Genomic DNA, 27,952 nt, shown 5'->3' on the forward strand with positions numbered 1-27,952 from the left:
AAAATCAAAGTATTTTCTTTATGGACTAGTGTGAGATTCTCACAAGCCTTTTTGGTGGTATCTTTCTATGACACTATGTTTTTAACTAATGTATTTAAACTTTTCACCTTAAATATTGATAATTGAAAGGTACACTTATTTTGCGTTCATCGACATGATATCATGAATTATTTATTATGTCGTGTGATATTTTGAGCTGTCTATCAAATGATGGGTGGGTTTCCTGGTTGCAAAAGTGTGATGATTTGAGGGTTGTAATGGATGAGGTGAGAATGGATGCATAGGAAGTCTGGAATTTGCAAGGAATTTGTGGGTGAAGTAGCCAGAGTAATAGAACATTTGAATGTGATGGATTCCTATTCAAGGGTTGTGCTGTGGAGAGGTCACTTCAGTGTTGCTGCTTGTGTGAGCTGGGGCTCACTTAGACAGTCTTCCCTTTGTTGCATTATTAGGGTGTTTTACTTTAGGGAATCCCATCTCCATCTTATATTATTAGGGTTTTACTTTAGGGTTTTGTTTAAGAATAGCATTTTAACAGAGCATAATTTTCTTTATGGGTATTTTTAGCAGGGAAATATGATGCCACTCCCTGGTAGATGAGAATAATGCCTTCATACTTGAATCCTGGATTGTGGCTGGGATCTAGTGGACCCTATTTTCTTCTTCCTTCCCAGCATGAAGCCTACCTCACCGTGAAAGAGAAAGCCCTCTCAACCTTTTTATATGTTTCCCAAATTCTCCTCTGCAGTATCCAGTTTCTTTTCGCATGTCGCCTCAGTTATCTTTGAAGGGTCATTCACTGGCAAAATTCCCCATTCCCCAATTGATATAATTTTTTTAGCTGTTTCTTTTCTTTCCTTCCAGGGAGTTCTTCAAAGCATATGCATAATCATTATAGATAAGTTGATAAGGTTCTGTTTCAGTAACGTAGGATCTAAGATTGTGACATATGTAGGGTTGTTTTTAGGATTTTTCGTAGAATGGCAGGTCACTTTCAACAGTTCGACAATCATTTTGTGGTGATGAATCTATTATCTGTAATGGCTCCACACAAAAAATGACTGATAAGTGCCGCCAAATGTCATGAAAGATCTCCTTGCAGGGAACCTATTAAAAGTTAAAACACCCTAAATTATTGATAGAAAAAATCAAACCGCCTCCCCGTGTTCCAAGGGATCAAACCCCAAATGTCCTTGTCTGCCCTGAACTTGCACGGTTGCCATTGCAACTTGTGAGTCCACAACCTGTTGATTCTCTAAATTTTAATCTTTTTATTTTTTATTTTTTATTGGTTTGTTGAATTTAGGTCTCTGTCCATCATTGTTTGCATCCTCGTGCCCTCGTGCGTGCGTTCTATTGTTTTCCTTTTCTCTATTATTGGCTTCGGTAGGATTGTAAAGAGAATTAAATGCAAGGATGGCAATGGGACTCTTTCCTTTTCTTATTCGTTTCGTGTGGTCTAATGACTCAATAATGAGACAAGGATTTTGACCAAATTAAAGAAATCGAGACCCAAAAGGGGTCCGCAACAGTAGAAAACATTAAGTTCTTCTCGGCAGCTTCAAAATATTGTCGAAAGAGAAAACTTGCTGCGTACTGCTGTCACTCAATAGTATAAATAAAAATCTAGAAAATATCTGAACTTTTACTCTGTTTTTATTCACTCAGTTCACTCGATAAAATAAAATAAAAATCTATCAGATATCAGATATTCCATGCCACTACCACCAACAAAACAAAGATCCATCGGCCATTCCAACTTCTACTCCTTTTTCTTCCCTTCGGTAGCGGCCTCGTTTCTGACTTCCAGCCACGGGCACGGGCAACATGCTATTACACCAAAATCGACCTCAAGTTTTAGGAGACTATTATAAAAGTTAAATCCTATTAGGAAGGACTAAGAAGCGTTGTTAGTACAAAGGTGGAGATGGAGGTGTTCTCCTTTTCGTAAAATCAAAGTCATTTTCCTCGATATGGGTTCTAATTCAAAGGACGGGAATACACCAGTAAGATTTTTGAAGGGATTCCACCATAACAAATTCAATTATTGCGCAATATAGTGTATCGATCCTATCCCGTGTGGGTAGCTAGGATGGTCGTGGGCCACTCCTCCTCCTTTGGTTCCTTTTGGTGGAAAAAGTGAGTCATGGATTCCAGTTTCAGCCGAAAATTTTGTCTAAGTCCAGATTGGATTCATTGTCAAATTTACCACCTCGGTTAGTTTTCAGTTTGGCTGGCAATCCCAAAAGTAGAAACCAGGAAAAGAATGGCTCACTGATTGATGATGAGACCACTCCCAAACTCCCCTTGTGTGGGTGGGTGGGTTGGTGGAACTGGGGCTTTGCTTATAAATGGCCCTCTGTTTTTCTAAGGACCACACTTCTATAACGTGCTTTTCTGTTTTCTGCTTCTCGATTTCCAGAATTCCTAGTCACTTTATTGCTTGGAAATATACTTGTGAATATGATAAAGTTGCTCAGGACAGCTTTGTTTTCTTTGCCCATGTCATTTGGCAATCGACTGGGGTATTACGGGGACCAGAATTAATAACGTCCTGGCTTTCTCATAACTGGTTTTATTCTATGTATTCTCTTTCATTTGATACCCATTCTTCTAGATAAGGTGATAAATGAGACACAATGGTAATAAAAGAGAATGGGCGCCATTTAGAACAGGGATATCACCCCGTTGCAGAAGACCCACCTGTTATATTTGTGACAACCATTGATGACAGGGAAAAAGGTAGAAATTAGAAATAGGAAATTTATTTAACTTTTATGTTCTCAGGTTGTTTCCCACTTCATTGACACATATAAAATAGAAGACAAATAGAAAAAGAAAAAGAGCAAAAGTAAGGAGCAGGATCCCTTTGAGATTCATTATCCTTTTTCTTTTACAACCCTTGCATTTCTCTGTGTTGCGCAATTCCAGTGGCAAAGATACAAGATATTATTGGAAATTCCATGTGTCATATCTCATTCCCACTCTCTTCCTTCACAGCCACCTACCCAAAGAGCACAAATTGAGTAAATTAGGAACTTGGAATAAATCGGACAAATCGGGGACCTGGAAGCATTATATCCATAAATTCTTCATGCATTTCTTCATGAAGCAACGCATCAATAAATCGGTGCTATATAAAATTCACCTGGTTGGTCTGAAGGTGGTTTGTCTGCAAATGAGGATTTGAAGAAACCAATATGCTTCTGAAATGCAGATTTCCCCTGAAAGCATTCAACAGAGGCCAATGCCATTCCAACAGTAAGAAGAGAGTAATAGAGAATAGAGCTGAAGAAGCCTAGAAAAGTAGGAAAATTGATACTTTAAAATGTGTTGCAGAAAAGCCCTGTGAGAAATCCAAGCCATGCTCCATTGAACCTTGATCACTGGTAGGAGAAAACTTCTTCTGTAGATAGGTGAAGAACCCGTTAAAGGAAATTTTGGTTAGGATGAAAGTAATCAAAGGGATTATACGAGTGAGTGTTCCCTCTTTCTGTACTTGCCTTGGAAAAGCTTAATACAGGGGAACTAGCAGTGTCATCAAGAGAGGAATGCTGCTGTTTGGTGCAGGGGTCTTTGATCTTTTTCTTTTGGCTCTTCTTGGCTGCTTGGGAAAAGCAGTTTTCATCTTCATGGAAATGGGGAGGCCCGGATGATGCATCAGAGACCATGGATAGATCCTCTTCTTCATCTTGCTGACCCACTTCTGCATTTTTTCTTCCACAATCTTCATCAACAACTCTCCCAGCTCTCCGGCATTCGTTTGCAGAGCTGGAGGATTGATCTAAGTACAGAGTCCAACCAGATTCACACCCACTACTGCATTGAGATGCTGATATGTTCATTCTCAGCCTCTTTTAGTAAGAGCCCCAAGTGGGTTTTCTTCTCTAGTATCCTTTTCCCCAGAACAACTCGATTTAAGTGATCTCTCTTCCCCCCTCTCCCTCAATCTCTCACTCGATATTCTTCTCTATATAAGTTGAAGAGAAGAAGAAGCAAATTAGAGGGACTTAAAAAAAAAGAAAAAAATAAAAAACGAATCACACCCAAATCCTAGACTATTTTTGTCCTTTGCTATATCCGTTGCCATCCTATTTTATCTGTATGTGAATGCATCAATATCGCCAACTGGCGTGCTTTTGAAAGAGAGATGAAAACCCCGTTTTATGTAGAATAGCAAAAGCCAGCTTGACGCCAAGGGCCGCACCACATTATGGTACGGTGCTGCTGTTCTCATTTTAAGTAATAAAAGGAGTGGGGGGGCATTTTAGTCGTTCAAAGTGTCATGTCTTCAGTCTTCTAGTTGAAATAACGCTTCTGATGCGATGGTCATTAATCATTATGACGCTACTGAGTTTATTACACTGCTTTGGAGTTCTTCTCCTCTCATTTCATCTCTGCGGCTCTGCCTAATCAGAGTGCCCTACATCACATGCACCTTCAATGGATGGTACCAAAATATTATTCTTTCTTATTGGATGGTGTCAATCACCCTTTAAATTGGCCTCGTATTTTTCAATTAATGAGACAATGATTGGTGTATACATAATTTTGAAATAAGTGAAAGAAATCACACCTGCATCCCACCACATTACTATAGGTCTATAAATGGGGATTGAACCCTTTTTTGGTGCCAAAAAATGGTAAAATTGTAACCTTCAAAAGTCCCTTTTCAACATACTTCATTGACACCCACGTTTCCTCTCCCTAAGTTCACCTCATAGAAAAAAAAACGAGAGAGAAAAAGCAGGTCTGGAGAGAGATGAGGGGGTGTGCTTAACACGTCACCCATGGTAGTTTTTCTCAACAGTTTTGTCTCAGAATCTCTTTGGAGAAGATCTGAGAATCTATCATTCGTCTTTGATGAATAGAACAAAAATTTCACTTCTTACCACAATTGGGGTGAGCTTTTGCCAACATATTGCAAGAATAGGACTTGTTTCCACTGTGCCGTGCAGACAGTCATTTTCAACTCACTTTTAGGGTGGGCTTTCCACAACCAATGATCATGTGCGGCATCATGCATGTCCAGTTGTACAGCTAGATAAGATGCAAGTTTGGAAATTCATTGGGAACAGGAAATTAATGTTGTCTTTAACAGTGTAAGTACTACATACCCTCTAAATATGGCAACATTAAATTCAACCTAAGCAGAAGCTGATTAGCTGAAGCAGGCACCTTGAGCAATAACTACACCTCCCTCTTCAAATTTGAAGGGCCTTCCATAGACGTTGAGGGTAATATTGATCATGAGCCCTGTGGGTAGGTTGGGCACAACTACCTTGAATTTTGCTGTCCCTAGGCTGGTAGGCTGCATCTTCTCCCGGAACTGTTTTTGTTGTTAATGGGTATTAATTGGGAGACCTTGGTCTATGCTGATACTTCGTGCTTGACTCCTTGCTTACCACAGCTGGTGACTTACGTAATTGATTAGAAGTTCCTTTTTGACTAGATATTTCCTGATATTTCTCAACCAACTGTGAGTAGGTTTCCATTGATTATTTTATTGTGGGATCTGTAATCACCTGATTAATCCGTCATAAAAGAAAATAAAATAATAATAATAATAAATAAATAAATAAACATTCCTTAAAATGAATTTACATTCTCAGTTGATGTTTTAAAAATTGCAAAGGTCTGTCTAAAATAAAACGATGTTGAGTGACAACAATAACACTTGTAACTACTCTCTATAAATTGAATTGACTTTATTACTATTAAAGGAACGAAAGAAGAATTTTTTTAAGAACTTCAACACTAGAATTCAAAAACTTAATAATTTTGAAAAAAAAAGTCAAAGTCTTTCTTTACATATATTTCAGAAAGGCAAAAAAAGACCGTTCAACTTTAAGAAGCAAAAACGTTTTCACTTCTTGAAGTTTTTAAGTTTGTGAAAAATGTTAAATTCATTCATCTGGACCCATTTTCCAACAACATCAATTAAAATAAAAAATGATAATAGTAGGTAACTAAGGAAATTTGCACATCAAAGTGCCGTTGGCATGGGAGCACCTTGGAATACAATTCCGGTGCACTAAACAAATCCAATCATACAACTCTAGTCTATTCAAGATTTCTCTTGCTGGTGCCCTACAAATACCGACGGCTTCCTACACATGTAATGGAGTGCTGAGATTTTGGTTGGAATTCCAAAACCGTGGTCAAATGTTTTTTTAGAAGAAATGCTTCTTGAAGAATGAGACACCGGAAGTTAAAAAATATAAGTGAGAAGGGGTTTTGGTGAGGCAGAAACACGCGAGAAACACACGCCTTTAGGTACTTCAATTAATGTTCAACAACCATTGCACAGTGAATATATACTAGGCTCAAGAAGATAAAAATGTACTATGTCATCAAAAGTTGACTTTCCTATTGGTTTTTTTTTTTTTTTTTTAATAAATTTTACAGATAAATGAATCCTGTCTTTAAACTTAAATTTTGTATCATTTTTGAGAAATTTTGACCCATTGTTACATTCTGTAATTTCCCCATCAATGAGGGGGAAATTACATTAAGTCATTTTTTAATCACTTAAAGATATTACGACTTTCATTTTAATAATAAAAGTCGATCACACACCCCTCAAGATTTTAAAATTTTAGGATAACTATAATGATAAATTTTTGAGAAATTTTTTTCACGTAACGGTTAAAATTTTTGCAGTCGGCTTACCATTAAATGAGAGACCCATGAAGGACATCACCCTCCCAAAGAGGAAAAAAGAAAAAGAGAAAAACGTCAGAAACAAGATGAAGGAGCGGTGCGCCTAATTTTGTGGTCGGAGGGCCATGAAATGCGAGACTTTAGATGGGACCAAGTACGGTGCCCCTTTTATTCAAATGCTCCCAAACGCCAATCTGATGTGCACATGCCCCTGCTTGTGGCTTTTTCAAGTCAAAAAGAAAAAAAGAAAAAAAAAAAAATGAAGTGTAACCTGTGGATGAAAGAGAGCTTCCAAGAATTTCTTTTGGTCTATATCTACTTTATTTTTTATTTTTTTTAATCGTTTGACAGAGGATCCATCGAGGGTTCAAATCAATGAATTAAGTGGCGCAGTGATTGAACCCAATTTCACTACTGTGAGGGTGTGTGCTCCGACAGTCTCTTCTCTCTCTCTCTCTCTCTCTCTCTCTCTCTCTTCCACGGAGCTCTGAAATTGATGGTGGATGTTATAAGGGGGCAGCTATTACAGCATGGGCTTTGGTGTATGCGGTTCTGATTTTGCCTAGCATGGCCCCCCACAAATGTAAGGTCAAACATTTCCATTTCCCACTTTGTTGCGGTGGAAACATCGCTAAATGTATCTCTCACGTTCATACCCCTTCCAAGATTCTCCTGCCTTTTCCCAACAGGATAATTTTAATAAATAAATAAATAAATAAAATTTCCTGGCTATACAACCAACTAAAGTCTACATCAAAGACATAAAAAGTCAAATCCCCCTCTCCTTGTAGTCTTTCAAGATTGAAAAAGGGCATGGTTACAAAGTGGTAGCTTCAAATCCCTATCCATATCACATTCAGAGCACTTGGCACTTGAACAGACTCCATCCTGATCCACGTGCGGGATTAGCATGCAAAACATTCAGGCCCATGTGTAATTATCCAAAAGATTTCTTTAGAAAAACAAAACGTAGGGCTTAATCAAGAAAAAAAATGAAGAAGAAAAGAAAAACAAAGAAAGTGATTTACCTGCCATCTCCTCTAAATTCAAAAGTCTTCCCAACCCAATAATGCAGGCTATCTACACTAATAATGTTTGAGTGGACCTGACATGATAACCGGATATCATTCTGAGTATGACAACTAATTAATGACCATTCACACTCAAGAGAAGCTCTCTTTCTCTCGAAGCCCATCGTCCCTGGACACTCTGTTCATTGCTTCCAATTTTGAATTATTGCCAGGGTGTTTAGTCCTCTCTCAGTCCTCCTTCTGAAAACTGGTAACTGGTAACTGGTAACTGGTAACAAGCATGTTCTATCCTTTTCTATGTAGAATAATGGTTCCCTATCGAGAAATATCTACATCACAACCATCTATATACCATTTACAAATGAAATATGGTGTGTGAAATTAAGACTCCCACTGACACAGTTGATGGTATATAATATATATAAAGCTTAGAAAGCCACTGACTTTCAAATATTGAATATGCTGCATGTTTGGATGTTGGATTTGTAGCTATGAGTGCTTTATCAAATCCTCACAAAATGCCCGGATTAATCTCTACATTTGAGATTGCTGTGGGTGGTGCCCCTTACCATTCATCAAGCAACTGGCTATGGAAATTTTGGCCGTAAAAAGAAGGTCCCACCTCAACCACACTAGTCCCCTCTCAAGCCTGTATTCAAATACCATGTACTGGGCTTCAACTTCATCTGGACCTAGTCCTTTCTTAACAAACCCTACAACCCTCAATTTATCTATACCGCCTGCAATGTCAACCACATAAAATATAATATATATATATATACATAGAATTTTCCATACATTTATTAAAATCTGTAGGCTTGCCAGTTGCCAGCCCAGAAGTCAGACCTCGAATCCAATCTGACTTGAAGCCCTGTTATAGGCCCGGAAATCAAAATATTAGCTCATATAGGCCTGGGCTAGAGAGTCTCATCTCAATCCGCCCCTACGAGTTATTGCAAGAGATGAAATATCAATTAAATAAGAAGCGGTTAAGAGGGGGTTATGAAATTTATCCAAACAACCCATTGGATTGTGGTGAGGAGGAGAAGCCATCAGGCTCCATCCTTATCCACCCTTGCCATCCGGCCGATGACGTCTGAGTTGCAGTTGCAGTTATTAATTAATGATTGAAACGAACTCTCTCTAGGTATGTATATTTTCAGCTTTAAATTGAAAGTCAACATAATTATTTATATATGATATTAATTTTTCGCAAAAAATAAGTAATGAATGACATGAAGTAAGGGGTTTGAATAATGAATGGTTGAGGGACTGATTCAGTTACATAAAAGGATGATAAAGCGGAGTGTAGTATTGGCTATTAAGTAGATAGAGAGGACCGAGGGGGAGGGGGGGATGGGGTTGAGGCAGGAAAAACAGAAGGTGAGGTGAGGATGAATGCCTGATGTGGAGACAGGACCCACGCTGTACTGGAACTGTACTGGATCCACCTACCAGGTTGAGCAAGTGCCACGGCATTGTGCTGAATCAGCTGCCACACCCACTTCAATGTTTGTCCTATCCTTTCACAATCATTATGGGGACACCCTCCAGATTTCAGGGCCCGATTCCCGGAGCCGAAATTTGCCCCAATTCCCACTACATGTATATATATATAAATATATAAATATGACTTTTCCTGGCCCTCCAAAACAAATCTCATGGTCATACAGCCATACTATTAAGTATTATGATATTATCCCTTCATTTCAATTGAATTTTTATTGTTTGTGTAACAATATTGCATTAAATTGATGAATTAAAAATAAGGGCTAGAATGTTAGTTTTGGAGGCATTAATGTCCGGAACCTGGGTGTCATTTACTTGGTGGCTAGTGGAATAAATAATAACATGATCATGGGCACTCCAGGACACGAATGGTCCCATTTTCCAATTTTTATGTGTGGAGCACAATTAAGTAGCTGCCAAGGTTGGGTCTTCTCAAATGGTCCACCCTCACTGGTTTATGCCATTATTGGATAATTATACGCATCAAATATTTTGTTTTTTCTTTTTACCAAAATATCTTCTTGTTTTTGCTAGAATTTTTTCGGTAAATTTGTCTTTTCTGCGAATACATTAATTTGGCTGAATGGTAAATCGTCTCCGTCTTTCTCATACTCCAAGCTTACTTTGGAAACCGGAATGAATTCCGGATGGCCTGAGGGCCAAACTGAATTTGGGTCCAACTGGAAGTAACTCCGGATTCAACCTTGGGCTAGGGTGAAGTGGATGGACGTCTGACAAGTTTCTGCCACTCCTTAGAAAAATAAAACCCATTGGCTGAAGTCATAATTTAGATAGTGAAAGCAAAAGACCATTGCTTTCATAGCTCAGTTGGTTAGAGCACCCGTTTAGTAAGCGGGAGGTCTTGAGTTCAACTCTCAATGAAAGCATTCTTTTATTCAAAACATTTTGGGCTTGAGGCTCGATTGAATATTAAAGTAGATTTATTTTATTTTGAACCCGAATACTAATCAATTTGGGTTTTTATTGTTTATATTATAGCCCACAACAGTAAGCCCAAAGCCCAATAATTAGACTTTGTTCATATATTCATCTTTAACACAACCACATTTAGGTATAATCAAGCACAAAAATGGAAATTTCTTTGTATATTTATGTAAAATGCGCTAAACCACATTGTTCAACAACGTTTTGGTTTGATTTGATTCACATTAGAGAATTTTCATCAAATAAAAAACTCAATAGAACAAAGCATTTCATAAATGAAAATTGAACTAATAATATCGATTTGAATCAGGTTTGGTTGGTTTAATATATTTTTAAGCTTTTAACATAAGAAAAAAAATGAAAAAAATGAAAAGAAAGAAGTCAAAGAACTTCCCTTGACATATCACAAAACGAACTCAAAATGTCTCTTTTTAATTGGGCTTACAAATGATATGAATTGGTGCTTCATTTAATGATATTAGAAACAAAGTTGAATAAAAAAATAAGTTAAATAGTATATGAGGGAATTAATAAAGCAAACGAAGAGGGGAAGGGGGAAGAAATGCATTTATAAAAAAAATCAATTTTTTTTTTTAATTTTTTATATTTGAATAGTAATCGAAACTGCCATTTCAATGGTAATCATGTAAAACTCAAAAAAAAGCTGCTTTCCTAGAATAAGTAGATTTCAATAGAAAGTCCACTGTGCCAATTACTATTGGGGATTAGCTTATTACTGTTTACTGTTTACATGCAGGAAGAACACAAGATTCAACTCTGGCCCTAGAATCCTGATTTGACCAAGGAGCGTATGCCAACAAGTGGTGGGTGTAAGCCAAGGTTGAGGTATTAGTTTCTTACACATTTTCCTCAATACACAAACAAAGAAACCTCGCAGGATTCAATTTCTAGCAGCCTTTCAAGTCCCGCCACTTGAGGTAGACCAGCCCAGTATGATAGTGGGTGTAAGCCCCCGCCACAACCAGCACATGAAAAAGCTGGTGACTCTGCCCAGCAATATCAAACCTGCCGGGCTTCCACCGCTCCGGAATTCTTGTTGCATAAATCAATGCTCCAATCCCGTAAAACGCCCCCATTACTATCTCATAAACAGTGGTCTGGAGTGCCTCTGGCTGGTCCGAGTACAAAATCAGCTTATGAAGTATAGGAGCTGCACCTGACACACCCATCCCAAAGAAGAGAGAAGCACGAAAAGTGCGATACTCAGGATTCTGGAAAACTGGAAGGAGAGAGAAAATAATGGTGGCAATCCCAAATATTGTTATAAAGCCCAAGTAGAGCCTGCAAAAGAAGGGGTTGCACATAAATGAGTAGTAGACAGGAGGGTAGAAGGAGGTGGAGATGAGGGCCGCGATGCCTGCATAGTCAAGTCTGAGCATTATGTAGGAAAGGCGCTCTGAGTGGCAAGAGAGGAGGTGGCATATACTGCTTGATAGCAAACAGAACATTGCACCGCCTAAGAAGGCAAAAAAGGGCCATCTTGTGATTGGCTGGAACATCAGGGGAGCTATCAAGTTTGCTGCACCTTCTTTCACTGCACACTGAAATTAATCAAACAAAAGGTCAACCAAAAGGCTTCAGTGACAGACAATATCGAAACATAAAAGCAAAATTCATCTAATAGATAAGCACATCCTCACAAGCCCACAAAACTGTTTGAAAGAAGCATTCACTGCATATGAATGTGAAAAGTTTCAATCTCAGCTCATTGTTGAGACTATCTCAAACGACAATGAAGCAAAAAAGAATTTTTCTTCTCATAGAGAAACAAATTCTCATAAACTCACAAGACTGTTTGGAAGAAGCATTTCACTGCATATAAAATGTGAACAGTTTCAATCTTATTCGTAGTTGAGACTATCACGCATAATGCATAAAATGACAGGATTGCAGTAAAATATCTTAACAAACTCTAATCTAGGCACTAAACACAGTCTTAAATGAACATGTACGTGTATGTGTGTGTGTGTGCGCGTGTGTTTGTGTGTATCAGAGAGAGAAAGATTATAGAACAGGGAAAAATAGAAACAAATAAAGATCTTTAAATGGTTCCATTATGAAAGGCTGCACTGCAGAAACTTAATACTATACAAACACTAAAGCCAACAATGGTTAAAGCAAAAAATGCCAAGATGCTGATAAACATGTTATTTTGACGAGAATAGACCTGCCCAAATTCTCTAGCCCAGTGTCTACTAGGAGTACAACCCAAACCAAACTGATTTAGATTACAAGCAAACAGGTGGTCAACCACATAACCAGTCATTTCTGATCTTGGTACCAGTACAATTTCAGAAGGACGTTCCTATCAAAAACAAGTTGAAGAGGATGCAGTACATGACCACAATAACAATCAGCAGTCTACCATATTGAGAATTTTTCCAGCATTGAAATGTTACTAGGAGAACATGTTTACTTTCCAATACATTTTTAAGGAGGGAAACAATTTGAGTTTCTCTCAGACTGAAGTTAAAATTCTCATGAGTAGTTGTCCATTACAAATGTTTCATGAGAATTTTACCATGTTTCAATTTCTCATGTGAAAAAGATCCAGCTGTCAATTCATTGGGTCTGTAACTCTCTAAAACTTCTTTTTTATAGGCACCATTAGGTATTAGCTATAAAAGTAAAAGAATGACATTCTCATGACCATCAAATAAAGTTTCATAAATAAGCAAAGCACTTTTATAAGATTATCGTTGGGAACAATGATAAGGAACAGTATCTTACCAGAACACATTCACTTGTTTGATTGGTAGGGGAAAACCGCTCAGGCAAGCAGTTGGAGAGAAGTTCTAAAACATGCCAACCTGAAAGTGACGAGAGAAAATCCATTGAAGGCAAAGATGTCTTTAACTCATCTGTTAATCTATTAAGATTAGGCATGTTGGGTAAGGAAGGCAGGCAATTCAAGAGTACTGAACGAATGTTGTGCAGATCAGCTCTTCTAAGAAAGTCTGGCAAATGTTGAAAGGAACGAAGATCCACAACCTCTGGAACCCTCATTGCAGTGTATATGGTTAGCGACAGGAAAAGGAAGAAACCAATCAAATGCCTGAAAGAAGTGCCACAATCATTTGAGAAAAAACAATTATAAAGATGGAGATACATGGGCCTTTGCAGGATAAACATCAAAATGCAACTGCAGACAGGAAGAGCACAATATTCACAAGAAAGAATAGCCAAATCACTACACAATAAACAATAGAGTAAGGAAATGTTGCAAGTTTTTGAGATATACTCCTTACGTCCAAACATTGAGCGTTTCATTGTGTATGGTGAAGATGCTGAGGATTACTTGCTTCAATGGCCATTCAGATCGGTAATGACCCAAGATGTATTCATTGTCCCTCAAATACCCAGGTAATGAGTGATACTCAACGAGCTGGCATCTCACTCTCTTCCACAATTTCTTTCCTTTCATTGCCTTTGAGCACACCTTACTCTCATCTTCACAGTCGGACCGATTTTCAAATATTTCAGATGAAGCTGTCCTGCCCTCATGGCGGCTACTCATTTTCACTTGAACCAAAAACAATAAGAAACCAAATATAGTCAAACAATCATATATTAAAACCCAATAAATAAAGCTAAACCAATGCAAAAGAAACAAAGAGTCACACATTAAAAAAATAAGGATCCAGCAAACTTGATATGCTGCTGCTGCTACTACTACTAGTAGCTAAGATTCCTAGATAGTAGTAGTAATATCAGTATTAACTTGCTGCTGCTTGTAGGCAGGTAGCTAGAATTTCTATATTTTTTAATTCTTGGAGCCAAGAAAAGCTAGTTTAATGTGAAAAAAACAGATAAACACTAGGAGTCAAGGGATATCTTCCTGCAAAAGAACTAGGCGCCACTTTCTCTCTGCAAGAGACTTCTTATCAACAATCAAAAGTTCTTTAGATAGTCGTATCCATAAGGTCCATTTTGGTGGGTGGGAGACTGAGTTTTTGTGACAACTATCATGCATGTTAATTTATTGTGTTTGCTCTTAAAGAGGCCATTTTTAAAGATAAATCATGGTTTGCTCAATCTCCAGAAAACCTTTCTACCCATGAAATTAATTTGACCCTGCAATAAATCAGTGTCTAGCTCAAGAGAACTCAAACTACATAATATGGCAGGCTGTGCTAGGCAGACTGGGAATTGGGACAAGCCGTTGTTTGGATTTTTTTTTTTTCTCCTTTATTTTTGATAGGCAACAAGCCCTTGTTTGGCCTTAATAACTAGAAATCCTTCAGAGTTGTAGTACCTTATAATCAAATTATAAAATTTATCGTTAATTTCATCTAAGATACAATAATCACATTACATTTCAAATGCATTTCTACATTTCTCATCCACCTCACTGTGGTTCTATGGATAATGCCCTTTCCAACCTTGTGGGTGTCACAATTTGAGGTTTTAGATGGTCAAATACCTATGCATGCAGTTCCTTATATCAAACATGGACTTTCTACTGTCTTCATGAAGACCCTTTTACAGTCCAGGGCAATTGCAGAGGGTTACCCTGATGGAATGAGTGTGGACTACATAACTAATTCAGTACATTTCCCTACTGCCAAGGTTCACACCAAGCCCTCTCCAGTTACCAGGTAGCCTCTAAGGGATTTGACATGAACAGCTGAAGGTTAATGCTAGGTAGATAGCTGTTTGAAAAATAATCCTAGAACTGTGATGGTTCATTTTTTAAACTCATAAAGTTAGCCCCAAACAGTTAGATAAGGCTTGCTGGGCATAATTTTCATAAATGTCTTTAGATTTCCCCTGGTAAACAATTGACCCAATGAAATGAAAACCATCACTTGTGGGTATCTAATAGCGTTTCACTTCCCTCATCTCTGTTCCTAATTTTACCAATGTTAGATTCCATAAAGTGTATAATCTTTTACTCATTGTAATAGCTCTATACCCTATTTGGATCCCAGAAATCCAGAGTCAGGCAGACTTTCACATTCTAAAGCATCTCTATGAAATTCTAGCATATGATTGAGTTGTGACTTTTAAAGCATCTCTGTGAAACTACACCATGAGACCTCCACCTGAATATGCCTGAAAATTAATCCATAGCCAATTCACAAATATAAGAGATTAAGTACGATATCTAGTCAATCGTGTCTAAAAATCCAACTGACACCCTTTTTGCCCAAAACTACCTTTTGTCTAAACACTCCGTTCTTCTACGCCTTCCCTCCATCACCATAGCAAGAAAACAGCTCTATCTAATTCGTAAAGGGCGTGTGCGTATCCCTTCGGAGAAGTTTTGCTTGAAAACCACGCTAGGAGCTAGGCGATAAAATCAACAGCCGATTCACAAGCAATGACTGCCGAAACAAATCAACGACAAATCTAAACATCCAAATTTGCCATTCAAATACATCATACCTGAAATTGAAAAATACAGCCTGAGTTTCAAGATTATCTTCGACAGATAAAAGAAAGAACCCTAGTCACCGCCCTGAAGAATAAAAGAGAGAGAGAGAGAGAGAGAAAGGGAAATGAGGATCAAAACCTCCAAAAAAAAAAATGGACAAAAAAAAAAATTTATTACTTCAAGCGGTCGTAGAATTCCAAAAAAATAAATCTCTGACAAATGTCCGATGATAACAATAGCTGGACCACTACGTGGCAGTCGGCACACAGGTCTAGAGCTCTCCTGGTTTTATTGATTTTATTAATTTTGTTCCCAATTATATTTTCGGTATCTGTAGAAGGATATGCCTGATTGATGTTATTTTTCATATCTATCATAGATCTTTTTCATCTTACAAACAGTAATTTTAATTCAAAACAAAATTCTTGGTCGGCTCTAATTTATTTATTTATTTTTTGGCTTTCTTTTCTTCTTTTCCTTTTTTTGCAATACAAGTTTACTAATTATAAAATTTGGAAAAAAAAAAGAATTACAAGCGCAGTCACAATTAATTTAAAGTTTGAAGTCAACCACTTTTATAATTTTTTTTTATAAATAATCACAAATTTTTGTTGGAAAATAGCTCAAATTTGTAATTAGTTTCTTTTAATAAAAATATTCTATAAAAGTACTTTTTTTATATGAGTAAATTTCTTGTGAATATTGTAGAAGAAAACGTGTAGGGTTGAATCTTTTTCAAGATGTAAACACCACTAAAAGTATGATTATTATTTGCCACTGTGCCTTTAGTGGCTACATCTCTATCTAGGTTTGGTTTATTTACACGTCTTAATTTTTTATATACATTTATTTAATAGTCGAAATTTAACCATCTAAATTTGAATGAGGAAAGAATGAGAAGGGATTGAAGTGGCATAGTGGTAAATTAATAAATAGATTTTCATTGGAAAAACTAAAAGTATTGGTTTTATTTTATTTAAATGGTGCTTACGGTGCCACCCAACTTGTGAAATAACCTTCAGTCTGTTTCCTTTATGTTAACCTTAAGGGGGTGTTTGGTATGTCGGAATAGGGAATGGAAATAATATTTTGTTTCCTTTCCTATTTCTTAGTGGAATGGAATGAATTTGATGATTCCATTTCTAGCATTTGGATGAACTTAGGAATGCAAGATTGGAATGATTATTTGTTTCCATTCCAATGTTTGATAATAATAGGAATGGAAATTAAAAAGAAATAAATTTACAATAATATCCTTACATATAATTTAAAATATTTTTTTATTTTTACTTTTATTTTAAAAAAATAAAATTTGAGAGGTTTTTGTTATTAAATAATAAGACTAAAATATATATATATACTCAATAAATAAAAAATTAACCATAAAAAATCGTATAACCCTAATGCACAAATATTCAATTATTATTTTTATTAAAAATTTGAATAATTTGTCATGCTTAAGTAGTTATAAAATTATATTTTCAAAAAAAATTATTTATTATAATATTTAAATCTCAAAGCTAGCAAATGTTTTTCCTATTTTCAAAAGAGGAAATAAAAGAATTCAAATTTATTCTAATTTTCAACAAGTATCATATCCAATAAAATCCATAACCTTAAAAAATTTTAAATATTCGTTGTTTTTTTTTTATCAAAATTTTAAATAATTTGTCATGCAAAAAAAGCTATAGAATTATATTTTACTAAGAAAAAAAAGAGAAAAAAAAAAAAGATAAGAAGTGGATGATGAATGGATAGACCTTTACAAAGAAGATAAACATCGGGTTTGAAAAATAAGATAAGAGGGTAAAATAATAATTTAGGTTATTTTATATTATCAAATAAGTTTAATGAATCAGAATACCACCTACTTTTAATGAATGCAAATCCGACTCATAAGTTGGATTTGATTTCTGCCGGAATAATTTTTTATTTCATTTCCGCCTTCTTAACATTTATCCAAACATAGGAATAAGGGAGAAAAAGAATGAGATGTCTATTCTCACTCCCTATTCCCGTGTACCAAACACCCCCTAAGGGTTTTCCTAATCAAGTTCAATAATTAAAAAATAAGTTTAAGATTATTAATGATTCAATCAAGTTTTTCAAGTTTATTTATAAAATTTAAAGAAAAAATGCAAGTAACTATAAAAGAAGATTAATATCATGAAAACTTAGAATCGTTAAAGATTTAAAGTGACCTAGGGCTTTGTGTTAGATGGTTTTTGGTTATACATTTAATTTTAAATTGTTTTTATGCCCTTAAAATGTTATTATCATCATCATTGAACATAAAAATAAAAAAATAAAAAATAAAAATCATTCTTACTAAAGAATAGGATGATTTCTTATTTTCTATTGAAATTTTGAACTAAATTCTTTCAAAAACTTTCCTAAAATGTATTTAAAAGGTTTATAATAAATTGTGTATGAAGAGTGTAAATAATTTTTTTATTTTATTCTATTAGTCTTATATTTTTGGAAAGAATCCTATTAGAAATTTTTCTTCTACTACATTAGCCTTAGAAGACAATTCTTTAACTTTCTCAACATTGTCCATATTTTGGTTTTTGTTCATCAATCCTAATGTGGATTATGACATCTTTTAAGGACATCTGTTTCCTTTTATGTTTCATATTATTTTTGTAATCTTTCCAAAACTCTCGAAAAGTCTCTACTAAAGGTTTGGGTAATTTAATGTCTTCAATAGCTAAGTCATTAATCAACAAGTGGTAGTCATGGATTTGAGATGATACATCTCTACCCTCGGTCATTTGGAAATTTCTAAAATTCCCTATGACATATTTCTAAGTTCCTGTATTTTCCAAAATATATTTTTTATTCATTGCATCCCAAATTTCTTTATAACTTTAAATTGACAATAAATATCAAAAAGTTCATTAGAAAGGGTACTCAGAATAACATCTCTAACTTGTTTATTTCCAGTTTCCCAAGTTGGTAATAGATGAGAACCATTTTCTAGTTTTGGGTCAGTCAAAATGTGTTCCAAGTTCACTACATCAAGTGCAGAGAAAACCCTTTCCTGCCATCTCTTAAAGAGTGTCCCATTGAAGGGATCAATTTTAGAGGTGTCAGGACGGGTGTGAATTAGAGAAGCTTCCATTTGGATATATTTCAAAAGTGTTGGATTTAAGGGTATGGAAACAAATGACTAGCCCAAAAGACACAAACAAAGAACATAATTAATAAGAAGAAAAACTTATCGGTTGAGACGTGGCAAATACTGTCCTTGAAATAGATCCACCTTCCTCGAAGACTAACTCGGTGCACTAGGGTACCAGTGGTCTACCTCTAGGATTCAATAGTCAGATCTCACCTTAAGTGCACTCTATAAGTGAGATGTGTACAACTCGGGTTTTGAAAAAATTCCTCTAAATAAATGTATGAAAAGATTCTCTGAAATTTTGGTATTTGTTATTAGAAAGTGAGGGGTGACCTGTTTTTATAGGCCACTAACACAGTCCCAATGAGACTCTACTTGTAATTAGAATATGATTTGCTAAACCATTGTAAAAGAGTTTGCATTTCTTTTCTTTAAACTTTTTTTATATTGTTCTTTGTGTTGTTTATAATTTTTTTTGGGTTTATAATTTATCATTTCCAGTTTCCCAAGTTGGAAATAGATGAGAACCATTTTCTGGTTTTGGGTCAGTCAAAATGTGTCCCAAGTTCACTACATCAAGTACAAAGAAAACCATTTTCTGCCATCTCTTAAAGAATGACCCATTGAAGGGATCAATTTTAGAGGTGTCAGGACGGGTGTGAATTAGAGAAATTTCCATTTGGATATATTTCAAGACTGTTGGATTTAAGGGTATGGAAACAAATAACTAGCTCAAAAGACACAAACAAAGAACATAATTAATAAGAAGAAAAACTTATCGGTTGAGACGTGACAAACATTGTCCTTGAAATAGATCTACCCTCATGAAAGACGAACTCAGTGCACTAGGGTACCAATGGTCTACCTCTAGGATTCAATAGTCAGATCTCACATTGGGTGCACTCTGTAAGCGAGACGTGTGCAACTCGGGTTTTGAAAAAATTCATCTAGATAGATGTATGAAAAGATTCTCTGAAACTTTGGTATTGGTTATTAGAAAGTGAGGGATGACCAGTTTTTATAGACCATTAACATAGTCCCAATGAAACTCTACTTGTAATTAGAATATGACTTGCTAAACTATTGTAAAAGAGTTTGCATTTCTTTTCTTTAAACTTTTTTATATTGTTCTTTGTGTTGTTTATAATTTTTTTTGGGTATATAATTTATCATTTTCCACCCCCAAACCTTTCTTGGATGATTCTTTTAATTAAATTAGTTCTTATTCATACTTCAAAACATCATTCTCTTTCTTTTTTCACATTTTTTTTTCTTTTTTCCTTTCTTTTTGCTTTGTAATAAAGCCCTTACTTATTTTTTCTTTAATCTTCATTATAGGATATGAGAAGGTATCAAATGATGTTAATAATCTGTTTGTTTTCTTTTATACTCTCTCTTTATTTCCATTTTTAGTATATGGTGAAGAAATTTGAAACCTACCTTACCATTTTTTATTACAAAAAAAAAAAAAAAGAGATAAAGAAGCAATTAATCTTCATTTTTTTAGTTATGAAAAAGTTTTAAGAGAGATAAAGAGTTAGTCTGAAAGAAATTTAAAATCTATATCTATACAATAAGATCAAATGATGGTAAGTAGCAAATCTCATCTATGAAAAATTATTGTCATTTTGGTGAACTTCATTATAGTTAAGTGTAGATCCACATTTTGAATAAAAATTTAATCTTTATTAAGTTCTTTGTAAATGAAATTTAGTCATAGTATTGTCCACATCACTATTATGACTAAGAATTTAACTATAGCTAAGGTCTATGTAAATTTAATTTTAATATACTTATTATAATAAAATTCAAATGATTATTACTAAAAAATTCTTTATAAATGAAACTTAACCATAATATAATTTAAGTGCATCAATTATAACAGAAAAATTGGAATTGTTTAAATATTTTTATAAATAAAACTTAATTTAAATTGAAGTACATACAAAAATATTAAAGAATAATTAACTTCACTTTTTATTAAAAATTAGTTGATATTGATTGATAAAGTTAAAAGTTAATAATTCTATATATGAAAATAAAAAATAAAAAAATCTCATGTTTTATACTCAGATCACGATACACAAAAGAGAACAATATCGATCTTTTACACAATCGATTATCATTTTAAAAAACTCAAAATCCAACAAAATAAGTATGTTTCACTTTTATTCATGATATAAATGTAAGGAGAAATCTTGATATCTCCGCTATTTTCATCACAAGGATGCAAAAGAATTAATCATTTGAGTGTCTTGAGATGAAGGTAAAGATGCGATAATAAAAAAAAGATCAAGTTAGATTGATAAAATTGTCACAATGGCAACAAAGAGCCTAAGAAACTTCCCTAAATGAGAGAGAAATAAAGCTTCAATTGTGAGGGAAACGAAATTTCAAGTCAACTATCCAAATACCCAAATCTTTAGAGGGAACCAAATTTGAGCTTCTCTCCCCTCCACAGCCACCACCCCCCACTAACTTTGTGTTTCTCTAGATAGTTTGTTTCTACATGTTTTCTTTTAAAATCACTTGAGAGAGGATGCATTTGGTATTAGATTGAAGGAGATCATTTGTGTCAGATAACATTGTTGGAAGACGTCCTCAATTAGTGGACACATAGGAAGATTTGTTGGTTTTCTAGTTTGCATTCATTTTTATTATTATTATTTTTATAATGACCATTTTTTTTTTTTTCATATTATGTAAAAATTGGTATGACCAAATTATTATACTCGATTACATACTTAATCTTATGAAACCACTAATAGTTAAATAATTGGATGAATTTATTACTTGGAATGACAAGAATTATATTATTGCCTATATAAATGAAACATAACCAAACATAATTTAAGTTCAAGTAAATATTTTGATTGAGAATTTAATATTAGCTAAATTCTTCATTAATTATAACTCAACCATGATTAAGTTTAAATATATATTCTAACTAAGAAATTAACCTTAGTTGAGTCTTATTGTAAATGAAACCTAATAATAGTTAAGTTCCGGTAAATATTTTAAAGAACTTAACCTCGATTAAATTCTTCATACATGATGCTTAATCATAATTAAGTCTAAATGAACATTTTAATATAAAACTCAACTTTAGTTTAGTTTTTATAAATGGAACTCAAACATAGTTAAATTTAGGTGTGATTGAGAACTTGTCAACAATATTGAAATCATCATAATTTTTCACATAGGATTCATTGATTGCTATCATTTGATATTCTCACATGGTTAAAAGTTTTCCAACTCCTTTTGAGCTAATTATTTATCTCTCTTCAACTCTTTTTTTTATAACTAATAGTGGAGAATTCTTTTTTTTTTTTTTGCAATGTAAAATGAGGTTTTACATCTCTTTAAATGAAAAAGAAAATAAAATATAAAGGAAAAATAAAGTTGGTTGGTTCCTTTTTTTTTTCATGGACATTAATGAAAAGTAGAGGAAAGAATATTGAGAGTTCAAGTTTCTACACTACAAGGAAACAAAGAAAAGAAAAAAAGTGAGATGAACATGAAAGAGAACAAGGGTAAGGAAAAAAGAAAAAATAGACAAAAAAAAAAAAGGGCCTAAAATAAGGGTAAATCATGTCTTAGAGGGGAAAAATAAAAAAGAAAAAGACATTTTTGTCCAAGACAAGTTATCTTTCAAGTTTTAAAAGGGGAAGGTTATTTGTATAAATAAAAGCATTATTGAATCCTTTGGTTAAAATGGCTAAAATACTAAAAGAAAATTGAAAAAATAATTGTGAAACAAAGCTAATTTAATTAAGCAAAACACCCTAATTTAATTAAACAAGACACACTAGGAGGGTAAATTGAATTTTAAAACTTTTTTTGAAAAATACTTTTGATTAAACAAGGAATAGTTTAATTAATATAAAGACATAGAGTTAGAAAGATGTAAATATGGTTTTTATAGTGGTTTGGTAAATCCTACTCATGTTCATTTCCCCTCGACCTCCTTCTAGTGAGGACTATATCAAGAGTTCAACCTAAGCCTTCAAGTCTTTACAATTAAATTCACGACTCCAATGGGTTTTGCAATCTCTCTTCAAATAATTTTAAGAATGATTTACAAGTGCATGATTAATACACCAAAAGAAAGAAGTTTTAAATGAGACAAACAAGTAGAGAATTTATTACAGATGTTCTCATAACAATAAATGAAAGAGAACTCTTTATTTATAAATTTGCGACCTATAAATAATATCAAAGAATTTGAACGATATACTCAATAAAGTTTAGATAAAAAGTTATCTTTAAAGCTTAATTTCCTGCTTAATTTCAAGAAGAACCGAGAATGCAAATAATACATGAACAAGTAAAAGATCCTAAATGTACCCAAGGTGTTCCAAAGCTTGATAAATTTTCTTGCACGCTTGACTTCACTTTTCTTGGATTTTTTTCAAAATTCACTTGTCTTTTCTTTCTATTTTACCTAAAACTTAAAAAATGAACAAAGCCTTGTAGACTTCAAAAGTCATAAAATTAAATTCTCTCACCATTTTTTCTTCTCAAAATTCTTTTACATCCCCCATTTTTTCATTATGTGATCATAAACTTAAATGTTAATATTAATTTAAAAAAAAAACTTAGCTGTAAAGTTTCTCTCAAATATGATCCTGTTACCTCCAAGGACAATTCTTCAAAAAGGTCTTCTTAGACGAGTCAGAAGTGAATTCAGTCGAAGGAAGAAAATAGGAATGGAAAGGGCAAGGTTAGGAAGAAGTGAAGGTAGAGTTAGAGGATTTTTTTGGATGGATGATCTAGAGTAAAAAAATTGGCTAAATTAGAAATTTCACATACCTTTTTAAATTTAAAAATATAATGAATAAACAAATAAGTGTACAAACATAAGAAGGTGAGTACATCGCCCCCCTTCTTTAAAAACCTTATTTAAACATTAAAAAGGAGATTAGCGATACTTCTAATTACAAAAGAAATCTTTTAATCTTTTAAAATACTGAAAAGATTTTAAATTTTCATTCTCAAAATCAAGTTATATTGAAAGGGTTAGGCGGACCACAGGAGTCAGTGAAAAAAATATGTTAGCAGGATCCCGGTGGAGTCGAACCACCAGCCTCTCAAACCATTCGCAGGCTGTTTGAGCACTCTTACCATTTTGAGCTTGGATCCACCCAAATTTCACCAGACCTCTTCCTATTATCACAAATTTACATAACCTTTCTGACAATCCACATTTCAAAAGCTTAAGACAGCATAAAGCTTAAAATGTCACAGGTTTGTGGATCATAAAATAGAGAACTGATAAATAATTAATAAATATCGTAATAACTAAAATTCTGAGTCCATCATTTTAGTGGGACTTTCAAAAGCCTAAAAAATAAAAAATAAAAGGAACTAATGATCATGTTTAGCTCTAAAGAAAATTGATGTATGTTGCATACGAATGCTTTTTCTGTATGAATATAGATCTTTGTTCTCAAAACTTTTATTTACATTTGCAGTTTCTCCTGATATGCTTGAATTTTTATTAGTGAACCCAAATCCCATTAAAAAGAAAAATGGAATTTCTGGACAAGAAATGAGGAAGGTCAATGCTACGCCCACCCACCATTTTCTTACCACCATCAAATGCAATTTACCGAAACACAAACAACTATTTGGAAGACGACAGGACAAACTTCCATACCACTATTTAACAGAGTTAGGTCAGAGAGAATTTATTAATTACAACCATCAAATCAAGTAGGAGAAGACCTTGTAAATCTGCTAAATTGGTGCTTTAGCACAAGCTGCCCCATGGCCAAAAAATTAGATGCATATTCAATTGGGGGGAAAGAAGAAAGATGCATTCAAACAGTCTTCTAAAAGCATACCTGATGCAATTTGCTAACAATCCTGAAGCTAAAATACAAGGGCAATAGGAAGAATAAACAAACACAACCGTGTATCTTAACCTGAGTCTTAAATAATAATTCAGAAGCATGTAAATGGAGGAGTGGGCAATGTTTCAGGCAACTGGATATACAGAAACTTCTTGTAACAATACGGCCAAAAATGGAGGCTATCTAGTATTATGAAAACGTTTATTGATTGCCCTGACTTGCATACGTAAGGTCTGCAAAAAAATTTCACATTCGAAATTTTCAAACCGAAGAAAAGAAAAAAAAAATACAAACCCAAAACCCCATGGTCGAATGGATTATTGAATCACACACCACTCTGAAGAACAAGACACAGCTTTAGTTAAACTAATATCTTCTAATAAAGGATGAAAAATTACAAATAAAGTTGCAAAAATACAATGCTTTAAAGAAACACACTAATGTAATAGGAAATAAAAAATGTGATCCGGTTTAAAATAATACAATTTTGCTTAAAATTTAAAATATAATAGGATTGAATTTCACCAGTTATTTTGCTATTTTAAGAACCAAAAAAACATCACAACTATATTTTTTACAAACGCCAACTACCAGTCTGATTCAAGTAATTAGGAGGAAAGATTGTCATTAGCTTTGGTTTTGTGGGGTAAAGGAGGACCTAACACCTAAGAGTGCATTTGACAATGTTTCCACTCAAAGTGCTTTCAATATATGTGTTTTCCTCAAGAAACACTACAAGTGATTTTAACTTTTTAAAAGTTCTTTCTAAATTTTATCAAATGTTGAATTTTTCTTCAATAACAATTTTAATGCTAGAAGTATGTTCTAAATGTGAAATAGGGTAAATGGTTTGACCAAAATAATTAGTTATTAAAAAAATAATGAATGCTCTAACATCATTCATGACATGTGTGCAAGATCACAACTATCACAACACCCAAGTTACAACCAAAATACAGAATCTAATATTACATACAGCAAATTAAAAAAAAAAAAAAGAGAGAGATAGCTGAATCAAGGTGAGGGGGCCTCATAGGTTGAATTAAAAGACAGTACAAGTTACAAAGGGAAGGAAAACATAACACTGAATCCAGTAGCAATGGCAAAATAAGCTGAACCACCAACATTAAAGATCATGTAACAGAGCTACAATGGTGAAGCAGAGTCACATTAAGATACAGCATAAAAGAAATCAAGCGATGCCAATCTCACAAGCCCATTAAAGATCATGTGACAGAACTACACAGATACAGCAGTCATATTAAGATACAGCAAAAAATAATTTAGGAAATGTCAATCTCACAACCTTTATAAATTAAAGGGTTGCCATCATGCTTCATAACAATTTAAGACATGTTAATCTTTACAGAAAATAAAAATGACAATGTTAATCCAATAACTGCAAACACTTACAACAATCTGCTGCAGAATGCACCTAAGCCCACCAGTATGAATGGCAAATGTGCCTACATTGACACAGTAGCCAGAATAAACAGACCAAAATTTGGGATTAATGATTCAAGTAACAATATATTTAAAAGTAATGCTTACCATGATCGTGAGGACTACTGCAAGCAAGCCCCTCCTTGTCTTGGCAGCAAAACAAACACCGTGATGTACACAAAAACTCCTGACAGAATTCTGAAAATTTTTGAGACAGCCCTAGCTGGAATGGTCACCCTCAAGAAAATATTTTATGAACCTCTTTTACAACATACAAAAATATGTTGAAAACAAACAGCCACTGAGGCAAATGTTACAAACACAAACATGTAACTATCTAAACCCAAACCAACAACCAAAACTTCGCAATTGAATATTCAGTTCTTCATCTACAGGCCATAAATAATACAATTTCTAAACATGATACAAGATTAAAAAAATGCATAAATGCAAACCCTCCAATATACTAGGAAAATTGTATATTAGTGATATTTTATAACAATACTGTAAGGTCAACAATGGAATGAATAATGTTAATCGTGCTTAATAAAGATTAACGTTCTGGGAAGCCATCACGTAAATCTGCTGAATGTATTTGTGGATGTAATAATGCTATCAAATAACTATTTCAAATAGATAATCCAAATACTATGAAGAACATTGGCCGATATAATGCTATGGGATGTGTATGAAATATTCCAAGAACTATGAAGAAAATTGGACCCGGTAATATTATGGGATGTATATGAATTTTTTTTATATTAGAGGATGTATATGAGATATTGGTCAAGAACATTGGCCCATATACCTTCTTGACTTGGCACCATTCATGAAGGGCGTGCGGAGGTCTTGCTTTTAACCATACAAGTTATTTGGCATGGACAAAGGATTGAGGTAGCAACAATCCGATCAGTCCAACGAGAATGGCCAATTAATGGTAGCATGCCAAGAAAAGGAAAAGAGAGAAGGGGGACACGACACACCAAGTGGGAGAGCCGGCCAAATACGCCGTGCCATCCCCCACAAAAACAAGAAACTGAATAATTTTATTAGGTTATTCGACCTGCCATGCAAGCGCACCTGACATGGCAAAGGTCATATCATAACAACAAGAAACAACCTTCGTCGTATACGCATAACTTATAATTTTCACATCTCATCCTCTTCCTTTCCTCCCTCTTGCCCTCCCTCATCCTACCTTTACCGAACACAAAAAATCTGTGTCATGGTATATCGCTGCACCACTCTGTGATTCACATACGAAGATAAGAGGTGACTGAAGATCTTTCAGCTTCAGGCAACATTCACCATCGACGTAATTCAGATCCAGAAGAATATCGGCAAATCCGAAACCAAGACATCCACGTACAACAAAGATCCGGCGGCCTGAAGGTCTGCACCCTAATTCCTCTTCGAGATCCCAAACAAAGACGGTTGCAAATTCAACATAACTGCAATTCAACATACCTTATGAAAGAGACGATCTAGAAGAAAATTTAAAGAAAACTTGAAAGCGTAAAACATAAAAATCGGCAGTGAAATGACAAAAAGCCATAATCAAACGGTTGATCGTTGATTTATATGCAGGGAATGGAAGAAAATCGGAGGCCGGAAATGGTTGAAGACCCAGATCTGAAGGAAAAATCCAGAGAGAACACATAGAACGCCCAAGAGAAATGAGAACGGCTCCTTTATTTATACAAGGGCTAGAATGATCCAACGGCTGTGAATGAATGAGTGGTAGTCTTATGAGAGATGGACGGTTGGAGACGTTTGTTATAGTCGTTGGAGATATTTCATATATTTCGCCGTGGATAGCGTGTTCTCCTCTCGCCACCCAGCGTGGTTTCAACGCACAACCACAGACAGCCTGTTTGACAGGTCGCTTATCTATATTTCGATTAGGAATGAGGATTTCTTCGCACCAGCTTAACAAACCTCAATAGATTTGTTACCAATCAAATGCATTTAGTTTTGCTTAATA

General features: G+C 34.5%; 2 protein-coding genes, 1 long non-coding RNA gene and 1 other non-coding gene across 7 annotated transcripts; 1 reads left to right on the forward strand and 3 right to left on the reverse strand.

The window, feature by feature from the left end:
• Positions 1-2,743: 2,743 nt before the first annotated feature.
• On the reverse strand, positions 2,744-4,107 carry LOC117907309. Its single transcript, XM_034820812.1, has 4 exons — positions 3,504-4,107; positions 3,323-3,406; positions 3,149-3,224; positions 2,744-3,004 (listed from the first exon to the last, which is right to left on the reverse strand). Exons 1-4 carry the CDS (start codon positions 3,843-3,845, stop codon positions 2,976-2,978), a joined length of 531 nt encoding a protein of 176 aa, XP_034676703.1. The 5' UTR covers positions 3,846-4,107; the 3' UTR covers positions 2,744-2,975.
• A 5,909-nt stretch (positions 4,108-10,016) lies between these two features.
• Positions 10,017-10,090, forward strand: TRNAT-AGU. Its single transcript has one exon. It is a non-coding gene; the product is annotated as a tRNA-Thr (tRNA).
• Positions 10,091-10,816: 726 nt separating this feature from the next.
• LOC117907322 (heptahelical transmembrane protein 4-like) lies at positions 10,817-15,806 on the reverse strand. Of its 4 annotated transcripts, none has more exons than XM_034820825.1 (5): positions 15,724-15,806; positions 15,558-15,630; positions 13,418-13,691; positions 12,900-13,224; positions 10,817-11,710 (listed from the first exon to the last, which is right to left on the reverse strand). In XM_034820825.1, the coding sequence occupies exons 3-5, from the start codon at positions 13,684-13,686 to the stop codon at positions 11,057-11,059; spliced, it is 1,248 nt and encodes a 415-aa protein (XP_034676716.1). In that variant the 5' UTR covers positions 13,687-13,691; positions 15,558-15,630; positions 15,724-15,806; the 3' UTR covers positions 10,817-11,056. The 4 variants fall into 4 exon arrangements, with proteins under 4 accessions (XP_034676716.1, XP_034676719.1, XP_034676718.1 ...); XM_034820828.1 differs by lacking the exon at positions 15,724-15,806 and having other exon boundaries at positions 12,900-12,979; positions 13,094-13,224; positions 15,558-15,695; XM_034820827.1 differs by lacking the exon at positions 15,724-15,806 and adding an exon at positions 15,329-15,458 and having other exon boundaries at positions 15,558-15,695.
• Positions 15,807-25,453: 9,647 nt separating this feature from the next.
• On the reverse strand, positions 25,454-27,647 carry LOC117906880. Its single transcript, XR_004649915.1, has 2 exons — positions 26,077-27,647; positions 25,454-25,991 (listed from the first exon to the last, which is right to left on the reverse strand). It is a non-coding gene; the product is annotated as an uncharacterized LOC117906880 (long non-coding RNA).
• Between the last annotated feature and the right edge of the window lie 305 nt (positions 27,648-27,952).

This window comes from Vitis riparia, chromosome 18 (assembly GCF_004353265.1).
Source record: "Vitis riparia cultivar Riparia Gloire de Montpellier isolate 1030 chromosome 18, EGFV_Vit.rip_1.0, whole genome shotgun sequence".
NCBI classification, from domain to species: Eukaryota; Viridiplantae; Streptophyta; class Magnoliopsida; order Vitales; family Vitaceae; genus Vitis; species Vitis riparia.

What these genes read in the sequence shown, in the direction of transcription:
- LOC117907309 (XM_034820812.1), bottom strand. Translation starts at nt 3,845, where the DNA reads ATGAACATATCAGCATCTCAATGCAGTAGTGGGTGTGAATCTGGTTGG. An exon ending in TTTCTGCAACACATTTTAAA is followed by an intron (nt 3,225 to 3,322) that starts GTATCAATTTTC and finishes GAATGCTTTCAG; the next exon opens with GGGAAATCTGCATTTCAGAA. An exon ending in ACCACCTTCAGACCAACCAG is followed by an intron (nt 3,005 to 3,148) that starts GTGAATTTTATA and finishes CTCTTTGGGTAG; the next exon opens with GTGGCTGTGAAGGAAGAGAG.
- LOC117907322 (XM_034820825.1), bottom strand. Translation starts at nt 13,686, where the DNA reads ATGAGTAGCCGCCATGAGGGCAGGACAGCTTCATCTGAAATATTTGAA. An exon ending in GAAACGCTCAATGTTTGGAC is followed by an intron (nt 13,225 to 13,417) that starts GTAAGGAGTATA and finishes CACTTCTTTCAG; the next exon opens with GCATTTGATTGGTTTCTTCC. An exon ending in AAACAAGTGAATGTGTTCTG is followed by an intron (nt 11,711 to 12,899) that starts GTAAGATACTGT and finishes GATTAATTTCAG; the next exon opens with TGTGCAGTGAAAGAAGGTGC.